The 22,345-nt window shown below is 45.0% G+C and overlaps 1 protein-coding gene across 1 annotated transcript in view; it reads left to right on the top strand.

Annotated features, from left to right (window-relative positions):
- Positions 1 to 14,268, top strand: part of LOC126215211 (probable cytochrome P450 304a1) — a 38,409-nt gene extending 24,141 nt beyond the window's left edge. Inside the window, exons 6-9 of the mRNA XM_049941875.1 lie at positions 4,609 to 4,789; positions 7,372 to 7,489; positions 10,095 to 10,236; positions 13,846 to 14,268. Of these exons, the coding sequence (XP_049797832.1) occupies positions 4,609 to 4,789; positions 7,372 to 7,489; positions 10,095 to 10,236; positions 13,846 to 14,021 (617 nt within the window). The 3' untranslated portion in view covers positions 14,022 to 14,268. The remainder of the gene's footprint in view (positions 1 to 4,608; positions 4,790 to 7,371; positions 7,490 to 10,094; positions 10,237 to 13,845) is intronic.
- Positions 14,269 to 22,345: the final 8,077 nt, after the last annotated feature.

Here is a 22,345-nt window from a genome sequence, read left to right on the forward strand (position 1 = left end):
CTGATTGTGGCGCTCACCTGCACGGCGCCAAACACGCATACGACCATCATTGGCACCAAGGCAGAAGCGACTCTCATCGCTGAAGACGACACGTCTCCATTCGTCCCTCCATTCAAGCCTGTCGCGACACCACTGGAGGCGGGCTGCACGATGTTGGCGTGAGCGGAAGACGGCCTAACGGTGTGCGGGACCGTAGCCCAGCTTCATGGAGACGGTTGCGAATGGTCCTCGCCGATACCCTAGGAGCAACAGTGTCCCTAATTTGCTGGGAAGTGGCGGTGCGGTCCCCTACGGCACTGCGTAGGATCCTACGGTCTTGGCGTGCATCCGTGCGTCGCTGCGGTCCGGTCCCAGGTCGACGGGCACGTGCACCTTCCGCCGACCACTGGCGACAACATCGATGTACTGTGGAGACCTCACGCCCCACGTGTTGAGCAATTCGGCGGTACGTCCACCCGGCCTCCCGCATGCCCACTATACGCCCTCGCTCAAAGTCCGTCAACTGCACATACGGTTCACGTCCACGCTGTCGCGGCGTGCTACCAGTGTTAAAGACTGCGATGGAGCTCCGTATGCCACGGCAAACTGGCTGACACTGACGGCGGCGGTGCACAAATGCTGCGCAGCTAGCGCCATTCGACGGCCAACACCGCGGTTCCTGGTGTGTCCGCTGTGCCGTGCGTGTGATCATTGCTTGTACAGCCCTCTCGCAGTGTCCGGAGCAAGTATGGTGGGTCTGACACACCGGTGTCAATGTGTTCCTTTTTCCATTTCCAGGAGCGTATATGTATACTTTATTAATGCAATATGGCCGCAAGTTTCGGTTATACCGTACACAAGTAAGTGTTTAACGGTAGTTTTCGAAAAACCAGTCCATTTACTATTCTAGTGGCAAATAGTAGTTCTTGTTGAGACAATGCGTTTCCTAACCTTGGAACTGATATCACGCCGACAGCCAGTAGAATCCTGTCAGCTACACATCAAGAGGGGAACTGAATAGCAGCGCCTTTGAGAAACTGTAAGACGGATGACGTGAATAAGTTGAGTTGCTCCCTCATAGGATCGGAAAGATGGTGCACAATTTAGTGTGAATTTTTCCATATTTCTCACATAATTGAGTATCAGAAAGAAAATACTTGCATAAGTTTCAGTACTAGCTGTTCATTATTAAAGACACGCTGGGCGAAAGAATTTCACCAAATTTCTTACAAAAGTAGCTATTTATTTTCGTCTGTCTTGTTAACGACTTTTTACTTTCAGAGAAGCGTCATCAGTGACGAATAGTCAGTGACACATATCTTTTGCAGTCATTTTATAATTAGCTTCTTTAGGCAGAACAAAGCGGATTTCACACAGTGTCATCTCACTAACACGTTAAATCAGTTGCAGTTGCCACACAATACTGAAACAGCACCACATTAAATAAGAAAGTTACACATGTTAAGTTCATGGACAAATGCTCTCTTTCTTACCTGCAATACTTTGCAAAACCTTCTTTCAAATTCTTTAACCGTTTAGAAGATACGAGGTGCATTCAAGTTCTAAGGCCTCCGATTTTTTTTCTAATTAACTACTCACCCGAAATCGATGAAACTGGCGTTACTTCTCGACGTAATCGCCCTGCAGACGTACACATTTTTCACAACGCTGACGCCATGATTCCATGGCAGCGGCGAAGGCTTCTTTAGTAGTCTGTTTTGACCACTGGAAAATCGCTGAGGCAATAGCAGCACGGCTGGTGAATGTGCGGCCACGGAGAGTGTCTTTCATTGTTGGAAAAAGCCAAAAGTCACTAGGAGCCAGGTCAGGTGAGTAGGCAGCATGAGGAATCACTTCAAAGTTGTTATCACGAAGAAACTGTTGCGTAAAGTTAGCTCGATGTGCGGGTGCGTTGTCTCGGTGAAACGGCACACGCGCAGCCCTTCCCGGACGTTTTTGTTGCAGTACAGGAAGGAATTTGTTCTTCAAAACATTTTCGTAGGATGCGCCCGTTACCGTAGTGCCCTTTGGAACGCAATGAGTAAGGATTACGCTCTCGCTGTCCCAGAACATGGACACCATCATTTTTTGAGCACTGGCCGTTACCCGAAATTTTTTTGGTGGCGGTGAATCTGTGTGCTTCCATTGAGCTGACTGGCGCTTTGTTTCTGGATTGAAAAATGGCATCCACGTCTGATCCATTGTCACAACCGACGAAAAGAAAGTCCCATCATCCTGTTGTTGCACGTCAACATTGCTCGGCAACATGCCACATGGGCAGCCGTGTGGTCGTCTGTCAGCATTCGTGGCACCCACCTGGATGACACTTTTCGCATTTTCAGGTCGTCATGCAGGATTGTGTGCACAGAACCCACAGAAATGCCAACTCTGGAGGCGATCTGTTCAACAGTCATTCGGCGATCCCCCAAAACAATTCTCTCCACTTTCTCGATTGTGTCGTCAGACCGGCTTGTGCAAGCCCGAGGTTGTTTCGGTTTGTTGTCACACGATGTTCTGTGTTCATTAAACTGTCGCACCCACGAACGCACTTTCCACACATCCATAACTCCGTCACCAGATGTCTGCTTCAAATGTCGATGAATTTCAATTGGTTTCACTCCATGCAAATTCAGAAAACGAATGATTGCACGCTGTTCAAGTAAGGAAAACGTCGCCATTTTAAGTATTTAAAACAGTTCTCATTCTCGCCGCTGGTGGTAAAATTCCATCTGCCGCACAGTGCTGCCATCTCTGGGACGTATTGACAATGAACGCGGCCTCATTTTAAAACAATGCGCATGTTTCTATCTCTTTCCAGTCCGGAGAAAAAAAATCGGAGGCCTTAGAACTTGAATGCAGCTCGTACAATGGATGTCATTAATATTTTCATTTTCACTCACCGTTAGCGTGTGTGAGAGCGGAAGTGAACCCACTAGTTTCAGTCCTATTTTCGAGACCGGAGTTAAAATAGATCTCCTCCCAAGTTTACAGATAATTTCAGTATTTTAGCTAAATTTCATACGCAGCAATGTAAAACCTAACATGTATAAAACGTAAACTCACAGTGACTAATATTTTTTATTGTAATCTATATTAATTTCACACAGTCTGTTACTTAAATGCAAAATATCGAAATGATAGGCACTTCACCATGAAACTGACGCATGAAGCTACAACATGCAAAGGTGTCAAATTTTTGTACTGAATAGTTTCTTTAAAATCTAATGAGAAACACTGGAAAGCAGACATAGTGTTTGCGACGTTCTACTCATGATGGTACTTCTTCACCTCCAGTATTCTCTGTGTGCACCCTTAGACACATAGGCTGAAGCGCCAAATAAACTGTGTTCAAATAGATAGACACGTAAACAGGCAGAATACAGCTCTGCGGTCGGCAACGCGTATATAAGACAACGAGTGTCTGGCGCAGTTGTCAGATAGGTTACTGCTGTTAAAATTGCTGGTTATCAAGATTTAAGTGAGTTTGAACGTGGCATTCTAGTCGCCACACGAGCGATGGGACACAGCATCTCTGAGGTAGCTATGAAGTGGGGATTCTCGCGTTCGATCATTTCACGAGTGCACCATGAATATCAGGAATCCGGTAAAAAATCAGATCTCCGACATCGCTGCGGCTGGGAAAAGGTCCTACTAGAACGGAACCTACGACGACCAATCGTTGAACGTGGCAGAAGTGCAACCCTTCTGCAAACTGCTGCAGATTTCGATGCTGAGTCATCAGTAAGTGTGAGCGTGCGAACCATTCAACGAACCATCATCGATATGGGCTTTCGGAGCCGAAGAGCCACTCGTGTACCCTTTATGACTGCTCGTCACAAAGCCTTACGCCTCGCCTGGACCCATCAACACCGACATTGCGCTGTTGATGACTAGAAACATGTGGCCTGGTCGGACGAGTCCCGTTTAAAATTGTATCGAGGGGATGGACGTGTAACGGTATGGAGCGAACCTCATGAACTCATCGATCCTGCATGTCGCAGAGGACTGTTCAAACTATTGGAGGCTCTGTAATGGTATGGGACGTGTACAGACGGAGTGATATGGACCCCTGATACGACTCCGATGGGTGACACGCCTGCCTGATCATCTGCATCGATTCATGTCCATTGTGTATTCAAACGTACTTGGGAAATTCCAGGAGGACAACGTGACAGCCTACACATCCAGAATTGTTACAGACAGGTTCCAGGAACACTCTTCTTAGTTTAAACACTTCCGCTGGTCACGTAACTCCCCAGACATGAACATTATTCAGCATATCTGGGATGCCTTTCAAAGTGCTGTTCAGAAGACATCTCCTCTCCATCTTACGGATTTAGGGGCAACTCTACGGGACTCATGGTGTCAGTCCCCCCCCAGCAGTACTTCAGACATTAGCTGAGTGCATGCCATGTCATGTCGCTGCACTTCAGCGTGCTCGCGAGGGCCCTACACGATATTAGGCAAGTGTACCAGTTTCTTTGTGTTGTGGCACCTAACAGTTTCTATGCCAGCTTGCAGAGTCCAGATCGACATCACCTGTTGGTGAGGACACAAAACTACAAGTAGTTATGACTGCTGTGATGGTGCAGGTGTGTGGTTAACCAGCTACCCACGTTTTGTTCGCAGCCGACCAGCTGGGCGTCATGATGTTCGACACGTTCCTGCCCTCGTCCATGGTGCAGTCCACGGTGCTGACCTGGGCCCTCATGTACGTCGCCTTCTTCCCCGAGGTGCAGAAGCGGGTGCAGCAGGAGCTCGACTCCATCATCGGGCCTTCCAGGCTGCCCAACCTCAACGACCGCCCAAAGTGAGTTCCTCATTCAACTCTTCTCTGGACAGTCCGCTGATTATGGCTCAAAGTGGATCAAACCATTCCTGTTGTCCAAATTAGTGGAGTGTTCTTGTAACCAACTCACCTGATGATGCTTTAACCCAGGGCTTCACAACATACGTGCTCGCGGAGCGAGCTGTGAGCAGCAAGGCGCGAGCACGGAGCAGCGCGAGCACGCTACCCCCACTACCGGACCAGAGCGGAGAGTGGGGAAAGTCACGTGGGGCACACAACAGCTGCCGCCAGTCAATGTAAATCCGCGGCCACCTGCAGGGTTATCACTCACGAATTATTACTGCAACAAATGAAATAAAGGAGAATGTACACATGCCACATAATTTTATTAGCTTAGTGTATGCCTCTATATTCGCATTACTTTGTGAACTGTTACACAATAAAAGGTGTCACTGAAGTGTGGGATTCTCGGTTATCTTGTACTTTTTGCCATTTACAATTGCGTCTGTGTTCGGAGTAATTGTTCTTGTGCATTTTAGGCGCAGTGTGCAGTTTAAATTTCGATCAGACAGAACGTTTCTCAGGCGCGTCTTGTTACATTTCATTGCAGAGAACAGTTGTTCACAAACACACGTGGAACCGAACATTGATATTATTGTAGCCGCCAGTTTGTGCAAACGAGGAAATCTATCCTGAGGGAAGTGTCTGTAGAATTCCAAAATGTTTTTCTTATTCTGAAATTTGTCTCTGTATTCTCTGTCACACTGCAGGTCAATAATTTCTTCCTGCAGCTCAGGACGAATCTCTTAAATATTCGCTGAATATGGAGAGAACAGATCAAAATCACTGTCTAGTGCTGTCAGATATTCAAAGCGCTGATCAACTAAACTATGTGAATAACGTTCACAGTCTTTGTGAACATCTTGCATGGATGATAATTTAGGAAAGTGAGCTAGGTTTCCTGTTTCCAGCTGAGTCACCCAAAGTGTAAATTTCATTTTAAAAGCTCGTATTTGATCTATGAAATGAGTAATTAGCAGATCTTTACCTTGTAGTAAAATGTTCAAAGCATTCAGATGGCTAGTTAAATCTGCTAAGAACGCAAGATCACATTCAAACGTGCGCGCGCATTTCCCCACCCTCCCTACTCCGCGACCTTGCACCTGCTCGTGAGCACGTGCCTGAGCAGACGCGAGTACTCGCGCTCAAAACCGGCCAGTTGTTAAGCCCTGCCTTAACCCATTTGTTTTTGCACTCTTCATCAATTTTCCCAGTTTGTTTTTCTTTGTGCTGATCTGTTTCCTGTATCCTTCTTCCATCATACGTAAATTGCTTGGAAGGAAACAGAATCCCTTCACTGTACCTGGTTCGTGGTTCTCTAGTTTATCAAGAATCTCATTGGGGTTCACCATTACTTTCCCTTCTATTCAGTTTACAGTCACTCGATACTATGTGTTCATTAATCTGTTCATTTATTCACCAGGTCTTGTACATTCTTGTTCCATTTTAATGAGGGCTGTAATGTCATCAGTAAATCTTGTGACTGATCTTTTGTAGTCGCAAGTTCTAGTTTCCTTGTTCGATGCACAGACTGAAGAGCAGGGGCAAAATCCTGCATCCCTTCATATGACCCTTTTCAATCGAATCACTTCATTCAGTCTTGCATTCTTGTTGTTACCCATCTTGTAATATTTGCCCTTCCCTTCAGCTAATATACATTTCTCTGAATCCATACGTCTTGCACCATTTTACATTGTGGAATGGTTTTCTCTGTATCGACAGATCCTAGGAATGCGCCTTGATTTCTATTTATTCTTGCTCCCATAAATACGAACAATGCCAGAACTGCCCCTGTGGTGCATTTATCCCCCTCCTCTACTCAAAGCCGAACTGTAACTCATACATATGTATCATATATATATGAACTTACTGTAACTATTACCAAGCTGGCTAGAGCAGTGGTTAGTACAATGGACTCGTATTCAGGAGGCCATCTGTTCAAACCCGTGTCTGCACATTCTTGTTTAGGATTTCAGTGATTTCCCTAAATCGCTTAAGGCAGATGCTGGGATGGTTCCTTCTCCACTTTTCCTTAATCCGAGCTTGGGCTCCGTCTCTAATGACCTCGTTGTCGACAGAACGTTAAACTCTAATCTCCTCCTCCTCCACTGTAGGCATTCCATTGTTAAGCCTTCAGGGCAACACTTTCCCACCCTTACAGCCCACCCCTCAATCCTCCCACAAACAGCGATTCTAGGGGTGTTTCATCAGCATGGTAAGTGTCATGTGGTGGAAAATCACAAATGTGTCAGTCACACATCTACCACACATGTACCAAACCTAGCTGAAGTTGCTGAAGGTGTTCAACAGCTATGTTGGAAAAGACATAGACATGTATATTTGTTTTTTAAAGATACAGATTTGTGATATTCTTCATATTTCCAATTTCTCTCATATCCTACGCCTCTGTTCTGTAAGGAACTCACAACTCAAGGAAAGATCAGGAATGAAACTTTTCTGCTATGTGAGGAAGCTTTTGATGATTGGTTGGAGAGGTGCGCTTTCATGATGCTCTGCTCTGACTATATTACTGTCTTCCACAGCTTGCCATACACGGAGGCGACGCTACGCGAGACGATGCGGTTCCAGACGCTGCTGCCGATAGGAATTCCCCACTTGGCGCTGGACGACGCCAAGGTCAAGGGCTACAACATACCCAAGGTCAGTCCCAGTCGCTACTCGCAGATCAGTGGTGGGGAGTATGAGAGCAGAAAGGAAGTAGGTGGAGGAAAACTTACAAACTGAGATCAGTGTGTTACTTCAAAAAGAGCCACCAAGTGGAGACAATACTTGCTGATACCATGCAGAGGTGAAACAGGTACGGGGTGACAATTGTTAAACTATACAAAAAACAAGCGTAAATTATTACAGACTTCAGTGTGCACACACTTTATTCAAAATGTAAACGTCACTGCAGATATTTGGATTTAGGCTATGGCATCTTCGATATGCCTGCCATCATAGGCGATGATGTGATGCAGATGAATAGCGAAATTGTACATGACCCACTGAAGTGTCAGATCATCGATGCTGTCGATGACCTCCTGAATGGCTGTTTTCAGCTGAGCAATGGTTTTGGGGTTATTGCTGTCCACCTTATCTTTAATATGACCACACAAAAAGTAGGCGCATGTGTTCAGACCTGGAGAATATGGCTGCCAATCGAGGCCAATGCCAGTGGCCTCCTCGTACCCCAGAGTCAGAATGCGGTCCCCAATGTGCCCCTCCAGGACATCAAACACTCTTTAGCTTCGATGGGGTCGAGCTCCGTCTTGCATGAACCACATGTTGTCACAATCAGGGTCACTTTGGATAATGGGGATGAAATCATCTCCCAAAACCTTCACACACTGTTCGGTAATCACCATTCGGTAGTCACCGTGGCATCTAGGAAAATCGCACCATTTATTCTGTGACTGGACACTGCACAGCACACAGTCATACATTGAGGGTAAAGAGACTTCCCGACCGCGAAATGCTGATTCTCAGTCCCTCAAATACCGTTCAGAAGTTATGACGATTTTATTTCATATAGCTCAATAATTGAAACTTCCTGGCAGATTAAAACTGTGTGCTGGACCGAGACTCGAACTCGGGACCTTTGCCTTTCGCGGGAAAGTGCTCTACCAATTGAGCTACCCTAACACGACTCACGCCCCGTCCTCACAGCTTTACTTCTGCTAGTACCTCGTCTCCTACCTTCCAAGTTTAATAATTGTCTCCCTATATGTGAAGAGGACTTAGAATAAATTCGAAGTAATAGACAAAATGGTAAAGACCAACAGCAATCAAAGATGATGTGAATCTCCACACCAGGCTGTTCAAGTTCGCGTGCCCTTCCAAGGCCAGCTGAACGGGCACAGACAGAAGGCAGGCAGGAATGGGCAAAAGGATGCCGTGTAGGACCATCCGGCAGCTAGGCCATAATGTAGTCCACTGGCCGAGCTAAGCAGGGGTGCCCAAGCTGGTTGGGTGTGTGCACAACACATGAAAACTGGCCATCTTGTGGGTTGCCTGCACCATCCACCACAGTCAGCAGAAGAACTGCAAGCTGACGGCTGAGCGGTTCTATGCGCTTCAGTAGGGAACAGCGTGACCGCTGCGGTCGCAGGTTCGAATCCTGCCTCGGGCATGGATGTGTGTGGTGTCCCTAGTTAGGTTTAAGTAGTTCTAAGTTCTAGGGGACTGATGACCTCAGACGTTAAGTCCCATAGTGCTCAGAGCCATTTGAACCATTTGAAGAACTGCATGGCGCTCGGGCACATACGCTCATTGGTGCAGCCTTGCAACAGACTGCTCAACAAGAATAGCACTGCCTACAAACAGAATACGATGTTAAAAACATCGAGAAACATAATATGCATAGTCGAATTAAATCAAGCGATGTGGAGGGAGTTAGAGTAGGAAACGAGACATTCAAAGTAATTAATGGGTTTTGCCAGTTAGACAGTAAAATTACTGATGAGGGCTGAAGTAGAGAGTATATAAAATGCAAGCTGGTAATACCAAGAAAATCATATCTCTAAAAGGGGAATTTATTAACATCTGATATCAGTTTAAATGTTAAGAAGTCTTTTCTGATAGTATTTGCTGCAGGGTAGTCATGCACAAAGTGAACTGCAGTAAATAAGCAGTTCAGACAAGACGAGAACAGAAGCTTTTGTAGTGTGGTGCTACAGATAATGGTGAAGATTAGGTGGGTAGATCGAGTAAATAATGAGGAGCTTCTGGACAGAATTGGGGAAAAAAGAAATTTATGGGGGATCCTGACTAAAGGAAGGAATCAGTTGACAGAACACATCGTCAGGCTTCGGAGATTCGTCAGTATGATAATGCAGTGAAGAGAGAGAGAGAGAGAGAGAGAGAGAGAGAGTTGAAGTGGGGGAGTGGGAGGGAGGACTTACGTTTGAAGGGGGATGCGTGAAGACTGTATGGAGACTCAAACGAATGTAGGTCGCATTAGGTATGCAGAGATGAAGAGGCTTGCACAGGATTGATTAGCATGCATTGCAGCATTAAACCAGTCTTAGGACGGAAACCAGAACATAAACGTCAATTCCGAGGAAACTAACTGCGTCATGTGATCGTCAGATATTACTAGCTTATCAAATAAATGGTGTCACTAAAAGGATGGCAATACGACGGTAAGAACTTTTATTTCATAACAAAACATTTTTTCTTCAAATTACCAACTCTCTCAATGTCGCTATTTTTATGTGATAGCCAAGTGTAATGTGATAAATGACACAGTAGTTTTGTGTTACAGGGAACTGTAGTGGTGACCAACCTGTGGAGCATGCACATGGACAAGGACGTGTGGGGAGACCCGGATAGGTTCAGGCCAGACAGGTTCCTCGGCCCAGATGGGAAGATCACCAACAAGGACTACACTCTGCCATTTAGCACTGGTACGTACTCCTTCTTCCAGTATTTTCAGTTTTGGAGCTACGATATCATATCAACAGACTACTTCGAACATGCGGCAACCATAGATACGAGGTGCATTCAAGATCTAAGGCCTCCGATTTTTTTTTCTAATTACTCACCCGAAATCGATGAAACTGGCGTTACTTCTCGACGTAATCGCCCTGCAGACGTACACATTTTTCACAACGCTGACGCCATGATTCCATGGCAGCGGCGAAGGCTTCTTTAGGAGTCTGTTTTGACCACTGGAAAATCGCTGAGGCAATAGCAGCACGGCTGGTGAATGTGCGGCCACGGAGAGTGTCTTTCATTGTTGGAAAAAGCCAAAAGTCACTAGGAGTCAGGTCAGGTGAGTAGGGAGCATGAGGAATCACTTCAAAGTTGTTATCACGAAGAAACTGTTGCGGAACATTAGCTCGATGTGCAGGTGCGTTGCCTCGGTGAAACAGCACACGCGCAGCCCTTCCCGGACGTTTTTGTTGCAGTGCAGGAAGGAATTTGTTCTTCAAAATATTTTCGTAGGATGCACCTGTTACCGTAGTGCCCTTTGGGACGCAATGGGTAAGGATTACGCCCTCGCTGTCCCAGAACATGGACACCATCATTTTTTGAGCACTGGCGGTTACCCTAAATTTTTTTGGTGACGGTGAATCTGTGTGCTTCCATTGAGCTGACTGGCGCTTTGTTTCTGGATTGAAAAATTGCATCCACGTCTCATCCATTGTCACAACCGACGAAAAGAAAGTCCCATTCGTGCTGTCGTTGCGCGTCAACATTGCTCGGCAACATGCCACACGGGCAGCCGTGTGGTCATCCGTCAGCATTTGTGGCACCCACCTGGATGACACTTTTCGCATTTTCAGGTCGTCATGCAGGATTGTGTGCACAGAACCCACAGAAATGCCAACTCTGGAGGCGATCTGTTCAACAGTCATTCGGCGATCCCCCAAAACAATTCTCTCCACTTTCTCGATCGTCTCGTCAGACCGGCTTGTGCGAGCCCGAGGTTGTTTCGGTTTGTTGTCACACGATGTTCTGCCTTCATTAAACTTTCGCGCCCACGAACACACTTTCGACACATCCATAACTCCATCACCACATGTCTCCTTCAACTGTCGATGAATTTCAATTGGTTTCACACCACGCAAATTCAGAAAACGAATGATTGCACGCTGTTCAAGTAAGGAAAACGTCGCCATTTTAAGTATTTAAAACAGTTCTCATTCGCGCCGCTGGCGGTAAAATTCCATCTGCCGTACGGTGCTGCCATCTCTGGGATGTATTGACAATGAACGCAGCCTCATTTTAAAACAATGCGCATGTTTCTATCTCTTTCCAGTCCGGAGGAAAAAAATCGGAGGCCTTAGAACTTTAATGCACCTCCTACATCTAGAACCATAATCACCTGTATAAAAGTGCTCATACTTTGTAAACATATGACATCATAGCTCCAAAACTGTCAAATTACTCTCATAATAAAAGTAATTACTGTGTTACTTCAACAAATATAGAACGACAGTAAAAATACAGCTAAGAACGATGTTATATATACATGTCAATCTATCTAGACAATATATATGTAAGTAGTAATCCGTGCTCAATGTCGTACCATAACATAACTATGTATAATGAGTTTGTATAATGAAAATAACGTCACCCACACTGTACTGCAGTTCATTCGATAATGGCAGTTCATCTGAAACAAACCTGTAGTTAAAGATAGGCAAAAATTAATGTCTCACAGCAGCGATTCTCGACAGTGTTTGTAAATATATCACCTGCTGAATTATACTAAGTTGCAGGTACTGTGAAACATAGAAAATAGCATTCTGAGGTAAACCCACTCATCCTTGAAGTCTCCGCATTAGTCGAACAGTGTTCAGTGATCCGTACTTTGCTTACTGAAGACGAAAAACCGCCTAAAGTCTTTTCTCGAATGATTTTACGGTGTGGTGAAAGCTATATGAGCAACAGAAACTTTTCTAAGCAAGCGGAACAGTTCAAAAACGGTCGATCCTCAGTGACTGATAGCCAGTTGAAATGTCAATTGCCTCGCTAGAAACCTGCAATGACGACATTATTGGCAAAGACCGATGTATTACAGTTTAACGTATAGCAAAGACAGTTGCAGGAAGTGTTGGCACAGTTCATAACGCAGTCTGTAACAAGCTCAACAGAACAAGTACAAAGTGGGTGCCGAAAGAGTTAACGGAACAACGCAAGGAAACAAGATGGTGGTGGTGGTTAGTGTTTAACGTCCCGTCGACAACGAGGTCATTAGAGACGGAGCGCAAGCTCGGGTTAGGGAAGGATTGGGAAGGAAATCGGCCGTGCCCTTTCAAAGGAACCATCCCGGCATTTGCCTGAAACGATTTAGGGAAATCACGGAAAACCTAAATCAGGATGGCTGGAGACGGGATTGAACCGTCGTCCTCCCGAATGCGAGTCCAGTGTGCTAACCACTGCGCCACCTCGCTCGGTAGGAAACAAGACTCAGAGTGTGTACAGACTTGGAAAATTGCTATGAAAGCCAAGGGGATTGTTCTTTAAACAAAATTTTCATTTGTTTGGTCCGTTCAAGGAGCATTACGTTGAGAAAAAGTTCGGCAACGACGAGAAGGTGAAAGAATTTGTGGGAAAGTTGTTCAAACAACAAGACAAGGAGTTCTTTGCATCATGTAGGAAAAATATAGTTCATCGTTGGGACAAGTGTTTTAAGATTGGCGGGAATTATGTTTTGTAAAAATACACTGTTTTTTTTCTACATCAGTGGGCCACTAATTATTGAATGTCCCTCGTGCAAAGTTTTCCGTTTCTTTATATGTAGGCTTATCTTTCTAGCAGCTCTTTCAAGACTTCTAAAGTGTACTTGTTTTTCTTGTAATTATATCAAAAGCAATAGCTATGGCAACCCCTGAACTGATGTGCCCAGGGCAGTTTCCCTCTTATTGATGCCTGTACCTCTTATGACGTTTTGCAAGGTTTATATTAAACAGAGGGCAGGATAATGAATTTCCCTGTCTTCCTCCAGTTTCTTGTCACAGCACTTCACAACATATTCTGCATCATTGACGCTGGGTGTTTTCCATAGTAGCTTGCACTGAGCAGTCTTCAGTAACGGTATCAGTGCAGAGTGAAAATCTCATTCTGGAAGCATCCCGCAGGCTGTGGCTAAGCCATGTCTCAGCAATATCATTTCTTTCAGGAGTGCTAGTTCTGCAAGGTTCGCAGGAGAGCTTCTGTAAAGTTTGGAAGGTAGGAGATGAGGTACTGGCAGAAGTAAAGCTGTGAGGACGGCGCGTGAGTCGTGCTTGGGTAGCTCAGTCGGTAGAGCACTTGCCCGCGAAAGGCAAAGGTCCCGAGTTCGAGTCTCGGTCCGGCACACAGTTTTAATCTGCCAGGAAGTTTCACATCAGTGAACTAATAAGTTTAAAGTGACCTCTTTACATGAAATTCAGCAAGCAAACACCTGAAAGGAAAGAGACATTTATGCCGTGCTTTTCTTGTCTCATTTGTGTCCGATGTCCTCCAGCAACTTTTCTGGGATGTCTAGGGAAAGTCACTGCACTGATGTGTCTTGGTGTTTGCAGGCAAGCGCGTGTGCCCCGGGGAGACGTTCGCGCGGCAGAACATGTTCCTGATGCTGGCGGCGATCCTGCAGAACTTCTTCATCCGGTCGGACGGGGTGCCGCCCCCCTGCATCAGCAACATCCCGGGGGTGGTCGAGACGCCGCCCGCCCTGTGGGTCGAGTTCCAGGCCCGATAGGTGCACCGTGCGTGCACCCGACTCCAGACTAACAAACAACACCGCCTGTCTCACAACACAGGCAGAAGGTGCATACATGTTAAAAAATACTGTCACTATACACTGAACAAAAACAGTTTTCCGTGACATCGAATATGGAAATATTAGCCTTATTGCTGGCAGACAGATTCTGTTTCTGTATTGCTTTTCAATATATAGGAGGCATGATTTTTTTAAAAGTATGTATCCTTTGTTTACAAAAAAAAAACATGTGTATTTTAAAACATTTTATCCTTGCACCAAAGCTTGTACTGTAATGTAATTTTCAATAAAATTTTTCACTTATATTAAGGCACTTATGACTACAAACAAAGGCACCTGAAAATCTTCCTTATAGAAATCTGCGACCGTATTTGTCGAGCAGCACTGAATGACCAGTATGAGGTCATAGTCATTTCCTTGACATAAAACGAACACACCTTGAAGTTGCAGAAAACTCACTAGACGTGGACGAAATGCACCGTTGAGCATCTCCGTCAACTTCCTGCACAAAATATTGGCAATGACATATTTGCGCCGGCCGGTGTGGCCGACCGGTTCTAGGCGCTTCAGTCTGGAACCGCGCGACCGCTACGGTTACTACCTGCCTTCCGCATGCAACATACCTATGTCACCACTGACTACTAGTGTTAGGACACGTACGGTTGCTGTCAACAAGTATGGACCTGAAGATGATGATGTAACAACATCGAAACTAGTTGCCAATAAAACGAACACCTTAATACAGCTGGAGGAATTTCGTCGTTTTTTAACATACCGGGTGATCAAAAAGTCAGTATAAATTTGAAAATGAATAAATCACAGAATAATGTAGATAGAGAGGTACAACGTGACACACATGCTTGGAATGAGATGGGGTTTTATTAGAACCGAAAAAAAAATACAAAAGTTAAAAAAAATTTCCAACAGATGGCGCTTCATCTGATTAGAATAGCAATAATTAGCATAACAAAGTAAGACAAAGCAAAGATGATGTTCTTTACAGGAAATGCTCAATATGTCCACCATCATTCCTCAACAATAGCTGTAGTTGAGGAATAATGTTGTGAACAGCACTGTAAAGCATGTCCGGAGTTATGGTGAGGCATTGGCGTCGGATGTTGTCTTTCAGCATCCCTAGAGATGTCGGTCGCTCACGATGTACTTGCGACTTCCGGTAACCCCAAAGCCAATAATCGCACGTTCTGAGGTCTGGGGACCTGGGAGGCCAAGCATGACGAAAGTGGCGGCTGAGCACACGATCATCAGCAAACGACGCGCGCAAGAGATCTTTCACCCGTCTAGCAATACTTTTCTTTTTGGTTCTATAAAACCCCATGTCATTCCAACCATGTGTGTCAGTTTTTACCTCTCTATCTACATTATTCTGTGGTTTATTAAGTTTTCAAATTTATACTGACTTTTTGATCACCCGGTATATTATACTAGCTGACGTCCCAAGTCATCCGTTTCAATTATGGATATACGAAGATTTGAACAGATGGTTGCCCACTTCACAATACGTCAAACATCAGCATTGCCGTCTCTAAACGCCCTTCTTACCAATGCACCGGTCACGCACTTTTCCCCATAAACTTCTTTTGTCTGCCGGTGATAATCTGCACTGTAACGTCTTTCGCAGAGAGAAGACGAATCACTGTACGTATTTCGTACTCAGGACGATTTTCAATTGTTGTTGTCTTCAGTCCAGAGCCTGGTTTGGTGCAACTTTCCATGCTACTCTATCCTGTACAAGATTCTTCATCTCCAAGTAACTGCTGCAACCTACATCCTTCTGAATCTGCTTAGTGTATTCATCCCTTGGTCTTCCTCTACGATTTTTACCCTACACACTGCCCTCCAGTACTAAATTGGTGATCCCTTGATGCCTCAGTACATATCCTACCAACCGATCCCTTCTTCTAGATAAATTGTGCCACAGATTCTCCTTCTCTCCAATTCTGTTCAGTACCTCCTAATTAGTTACGTGACCTGTCCATCAAATCTTCAGCATTCTTCTGTAGCACCACATTTCGAAAGCTTCTATTCTCTTCTTGTCCAAACTATTTATCGTCCATGTTTCACTTCCATACATGGCTACACTTGTAATCTACCCACGGAAAATTACCCTCTACCAAGCTATAATTAATAATTATCTATCAAATCATCCACATTTATTCCCTTTTGGAAAGTATCTGATCGGATTTTCTAGCAATATATGCGCCGACAGCTCGTCGACGCCAAGGTATTTTTCTAGTACGTTTATTCTTTGGAAGAACAGAGATACATATATGTATTCTCCATGGTTGTTAGGGAGGAATAACTGGAACAGCTTCGGAAGTATCGGTTGGAAGATTGTCGGGCTGCTAAAAGAGACATATTTGCTCTTCTTCTCGCTAAAGCGAGCTATTAACGTTTGTGCCACTATCGGGTTATTTGGAGAGAGAGAAAAACTGTAAACGCAAATTAAGAAAGACTTGGAATCCACAGAAAACGGAACATATACTGGAGATGGATTGAATTTACAATTTTTCCTCAGAAATAAGGTTTGTGACCCTTTTATTCTAGAGTGAATGACGAATGAGTTCTCTGTCTGAATCATTGATGATTGACTTGGCCCTGTAATTAGTGGGGAAGTTTCAGTTGTGACGAAGAGAGCCTGCAATCACCGCTATTTCATAAAATCGTCCAAAAAGGCTTCGGACACATCTGAAATTCTAAATCTATCGTAAAATGAACGAATTGTTCAAACGATCGATTTTTCCAACTGAATGCAGCGCTTAACAATAATAATAGATACAAAGATCTTTTACAGCAAGCCAGCCGCTGAATATTAAGACGAAGGGCTCCACCAGAGATTCTATTGGGCTGAGTTCACGTAATTAAATAATATATTTAAAACTGTATATAGATAAAGGACAGACAGAGAGAGAGAGAGAGAGAGAGAGAGAGAGAGAGGGCGAATGAAATTAGAGAGAATACGCAGAATCCTCCATTAGTATAATTGTTTGCCTGTCTTATCACGGATCAGCCTAAAGATAAAAACAGGAGGCCCTTACTTTGCTGTACAGGTTTATGTGTGAGAGACATTACACCAAGTTAGCGGCAAGCTGCATTCACATACGTTCATCATTTACACTAGAATCCAATTATAATGGCCAATCCGTGACAGGACACGTTTTTGGACGTTGTTAAAATAATTTTGTTCTCTGTTTCATGTGAACTACGACGAGCCAACTTAACTGACACTTGGAAAAAAGGAAGAAATACTCGCAGTCACATTAAGTGGATCTACAAATAAGAACATAAAACAACACGCTAGGCGCAGAGAGAAGGCTAAGTCTATACTTTTATTATTACAACTTGTTAGTCCCAGTCGCATTTATCACACAAGAGTACTTCTGTGGCTAGTTTCTTAGACACCGGTGTGTCAGACCCACCATACTTGCTCCGGACACTGCGAGAGGGCTGTACAAGCAATGATCACACGCACGGCACAGCGGACACACCAGGAACCGCGGTGTTGGCCGTCGAATGGCGCTAGCTGCGCAGCATTTGTGCACCGCCGCCGTCAGTGTCAGCCAGTTTGCCGTGGCATACGGAGCTCCATCGCAGTCTTTAACACGGGTAGCATGCCGCGACAGCGTGGACGTGAACCGTATGTGCAGTTGACGGACTTTGAGCGAGGGCGTATAGTGGGCATGCGGGAGGCCGGGTGGACGTACCGCCGAATTGCTCAACACGTGGGGCGTGAGGTCTCCACAGTACATCGATGTTGTCGCCAGTGGTCGGCGGAAGGTGCACGTGCCCGTCGACCTGGGACCGGACCGCAGCGACGCACGGATGCACGCCAAGACCGTAGGATCCTACGCAGTGCCGTAGGGGACCGCACCGCCACTTCCCAGCAAATTAGGGACACTGTTGCTCCTGGGGTATCGGCGAGGACCATTCGCAACCGTCTCCATGAAGCTGGGCTACGGTCCCGCACACCGTTAGGCCGTCTTCCGCTCACGCCCCAACATCGTGCAGCCCGCCTCCAGTGGTGTCGCGACAGGCGTGAATGGAGGGACGAATGGAGACGTGTCGTCTTCAGCGATGAGAGTCGCTTCTGCCTTGGTGCCAATGATGGTCGTATGCGTGTTTGGCGCCGTGCAGGTGAGCGCCACAATCAGGACTGCATACGACCGAGGCACACAGAGCCAACACCCAGCATCATGGTGTGGGGAGCGATCTCCTACACTGGCCGTACACCACTGGTGATCGTCGAGGGGACACCGAATAGTGCATGGTACATCCAAACCGTCATCGAACCCATCGTTCTACCATTCCTAGACCGGCAAAGGAACTTGCTGTTCCAACAGGACAATGCACGTCCGCATGTATCCCGTGCCACCCAACGTGCTCTAGAAGGTGTAAGTCAACTACCCTGGCCAGCAAGATCTCCGGATCTGTCCCCCATTGAGCATGTTTGGGACTGGATGAAGCGTTGTCTCACGCGGTCTGCACGTCCAGCACGAACGCTGGTCCAACTGAGGCGCCAGGTGGAAATGGCATGGCAAGCCGTTCCACAGGACTACATCCAGCATCTCTACGATCGTCTCCATGGGAGAATAGCAGCCTGCATTGCTGCGAAAGGTGGATATACACTGTACTAGTGCCGACATTGTGCATGCTCTGTTGCCTGTGTCTATGTGCCTGTGGTTCTGTCAGTGTGATCATGCGATGTATCTGACCCAAGGAATGTGTCAATAAAGTTTCCCCTTCCTGGGACAATGAATTCACGGTGTTCTTATTTCAATTTCCAGGAGTGTATGTATATATATATATATATATATATATATATATATATATATATATATATATATATATATATATATATATGTATATATCCCTTCTACTGTCAGTATATGTAACTCCGTTCACACAAGAGTACTTCTGTGGCTAGTTTCTTACTGTACTTATACAGATAAATGCGACTGGGACTAACAAGTTTTAATAATAAAATTATAGACTTGACGGTAGAACATTTATATGGTTTTAACTAGGGCAATATTTAAGATGAGTCAAGCAGAGCAGAGCAGCACGCAACAGCCTTCAGCTGTTAGCACTGATAATAATGATGTAGTAAGAAGTGTTGTAGAACCGATCGCTACAGATAGCGCAATAGAACGCCCTGTAGATACGGCTGGAGATGAAACGGCAAGTAGGCAACATGGGTTAGATCCATTGGTCATTATCATGAGACAGATGCAGATGATAACCGAGAGCATGAATAATATGAATACAAAATTAGCCTCACTTACTGAAGGGCAGGAAAATCTGAAAACCGACATTAACGCGAAATTAGCCTCAGTTACGGAAGGGCAGGAAAATTTGAAAACTGAGATTAAGCAGCAGTTACAAGACAGTTTTTCCGAATTAGAGCAGCGGATAGAGGCGAAGACAGAGGAACTTAAAGATCAGGCCGAAGAGACGGAACGAAAATTAACTGCACAAATAGAATTGGTGAAAGCTCAATGTGAGGAATCTACTCGCCGCGCACGTGTAGAAATGAAGGAGTATGTGGCTATAAGATAGATACCGTACGGGAACAGGTGGAAATGGTTCCGCAATTAGTACAAAAGCAAGATGCCATGTCATGTGCAATTGCGCCACTTCCTGAATTGGCACGTACGCAGACTAACCTAAAGGAAAGTGCTGAACATCTGACAGAGCGTCAAGATGTTATAGACCACCAAATTAATGTATTAACGGGTAAATTATCCGAAATCACATTAGAAAACAAAAGGCTAATGTGTGAAAACGTTGAGCAAAATGTTAAGGCAGCATTCCAGAGTCTATCTGGCAAACAGGAAGAGAATTTGTTTGCGAAAGGACTTGAGGAAGTGCGACAGCAGTTAGGTGCTGATTTCGAGCATTGGAAACAAACGATAGAAGAGTCGATACGCGTTTCACAAGGCTCAGAACAAATGAATACAGGCCAGCAGCAGAAGTTGGCAGCGACTATAGAGCCAGTTACTGCACATTCGCACACGATACCGACTTGTGCAAGTAACTCAAACATGAAATTGCCTCGAGCTAGTTGTTCGCGTGAAGTCTTATCTAACGGAGATTACGAAAGCCTTTGCCATGCCGAAGAAAAAATGATAAAGCATCGGCAATTCCAGATTTTTAACACGGACAAAAGGGGGTCCATCCAATTGTTTTTATTCGAAGTTTCAGAGGAGTGCTACCCAGAACTTGGTCGGAGTGACAGAAGATCAGTTTCGTTACAGGATATATACAAGGTTCGGGGGCGATTTGGGCCTCGGACATGACTTCTGTTTGCTCGACGTATGACGATTTTGAGAAGGCGTTTTTAGCAAAGTTCTGGTCAGAAGGGGTACAGGAACGCCTAAGGCAGGAGGTGCTCTACCCAGAGTCTTTCTCCTTTTCAAAAGGAAGCCTTAGGAAGTATTTTGAAAAATATATAAATAAAACTAGATACTGGGACAGACCTATGCCATTGCCAGACATAATAAACATACTTAAGGCAAGACTACCAATTAGCATCCGGAATCAATTGATTTTCGGCAATGATAAAGACTTGGAGTCGTTCCTCACGACGTTAGACCATATAGATATTATTGAAGAGAACAACCAGAAAGCCCGTAATAACAGATTCCAATATAGGGAGATAGAACCTCCGCCAAACGGTAGGCAAGGGAATGGACAGAGATCGTTGAATAGTGGAGAAACCCCTCAAAATCTCAATAGTAATACCGGCAATAGTCTTGCGAGGGGCTATCCAAGGAACAACAGGAATGGGAAAAGATACAATCCTGTGTCGGGGAACGAAAGGAATTTCAGACCTCAAGCCTGGAATAATAACAGTAATAGAAAGTGGAATCAACCGGGGGGAATGAACTCAAATAACCAACATCAGTGGCGACGGACATCTACGAATCAACCGGTAATTACCGAAGTGACGGATGATGTCAACCAGCAGGTAAATCAAAATCCAACTTGTAAGGACCCACTCGTGCCCCAGAGGAGCGGTCAACAATTGGTTGAGGGGCAACAGGATATGTGTACCCATGCTAACGTATAATGATGGACGATTACTGGCAGATGAACTGACCGAGGACTTGGAACCACAGGATGAGGATAAGGAACAGGTGGCAGTAGCCGAAGTGCAAGTCATTTTGGAGACTGTACCTATAGTGGCAGTTTTAGACACAGCTGCAACCACAAATGTTATTTCGGAGGCACTATTCAACAAGATCAGAAATATAAGACGAGTACTACCCAGCCGGCCGAAGTGGCCGTGCGGTTAAAGGCGCTGCAGTCTGGAACCGCAAGACCGCTACGGTCGCAGGTTCGAATCCTGCCTCGGGCATGGATGTTTGTGATGTCCTTAGGTTAGTTAGGTTTAACTAGTTCTAAGTTCTAGGGGACTAATGACCTCAGCAGTTGAGTCCCATAGTGCTCAGAGCCATTTGAACCATTTTTTTTTAAGACGAGTACCAATTTTTCCAGTTCAAAATTGCAGAATAATAGGCGCCGTTGGGGCTAGATCGGCTAATGTAAAAGTGCAGTCACTACTTAGTGTAGAAGTCGGAAATGTAGCAATATTAAGCACATTCCTTGTTGTGAAAAATTTGGTGGTAGATTGCATTATCGGAGTCGACAGCCTACGTCAATACGGATGCAGAATAGATTTTAAAACAGGAAAAATTTGGTTGAATGTTAATAAACAAAAAATTGAGTTGGAGTTGTTGAAAAAAGAAAGCCTTACGAGAAAATATGATTGTGGGATCAGTGTGCAAGTAATCAGGACGGCACAAAATTCTAAACAGCATGTAATTAGTGAGTTCCAAGTCAAAGGAGATTTCGGTCAATTAGTGTACGAGAAGTTAAATGAATCCGACTGCATTACTGGAGATCAGAAGAAGCAGCTAAAAGAATTATTATTAGCGTATAAAAACGTGTTTGATGAAAGGCCAGGAGTTATTAAGGGATACATATGCCATCTCTACGTTAAGCCGCACGAAACGTATTGTAAAACTTTCTATCCTGTTCCCTGGAGGTTAAAGGCTCAAGTTCAGAAAGAAATAGATCGCATGTTGAAATGGGGTTTGATCGAACCCTCTACAAGCCCATACTGCTCCCCATTGTTGGTCGTGCCAAAAGCAAATGGGACTGTGAGACTGGTACTCGACGCCAGAGAAATAAATAAAATTATAATTCCAGTGAGAACACATCCGGAAATCATAGACGAACTTATACAACGGTTCCAGGATGTCCAATATTTGACAAGCATTGAT

The sequence above is a fragment of the Schistocerca nitens genome, chromosome 12 (genome assembly GCF_023898315.1).
Source record: "Schistocerca nitens isolate TAMUIC-IGC-003100 chromosome 12, iqSchNite1.1, whole genome shotgun sequence".
Classification (NCBI taxonomy): domain Eukaryota; kingdom Metazoa; phylum Arthropoda; class Insecta; order Orthoptera; family Acrididae; genus Schistocerca; species Schistocerca nitens.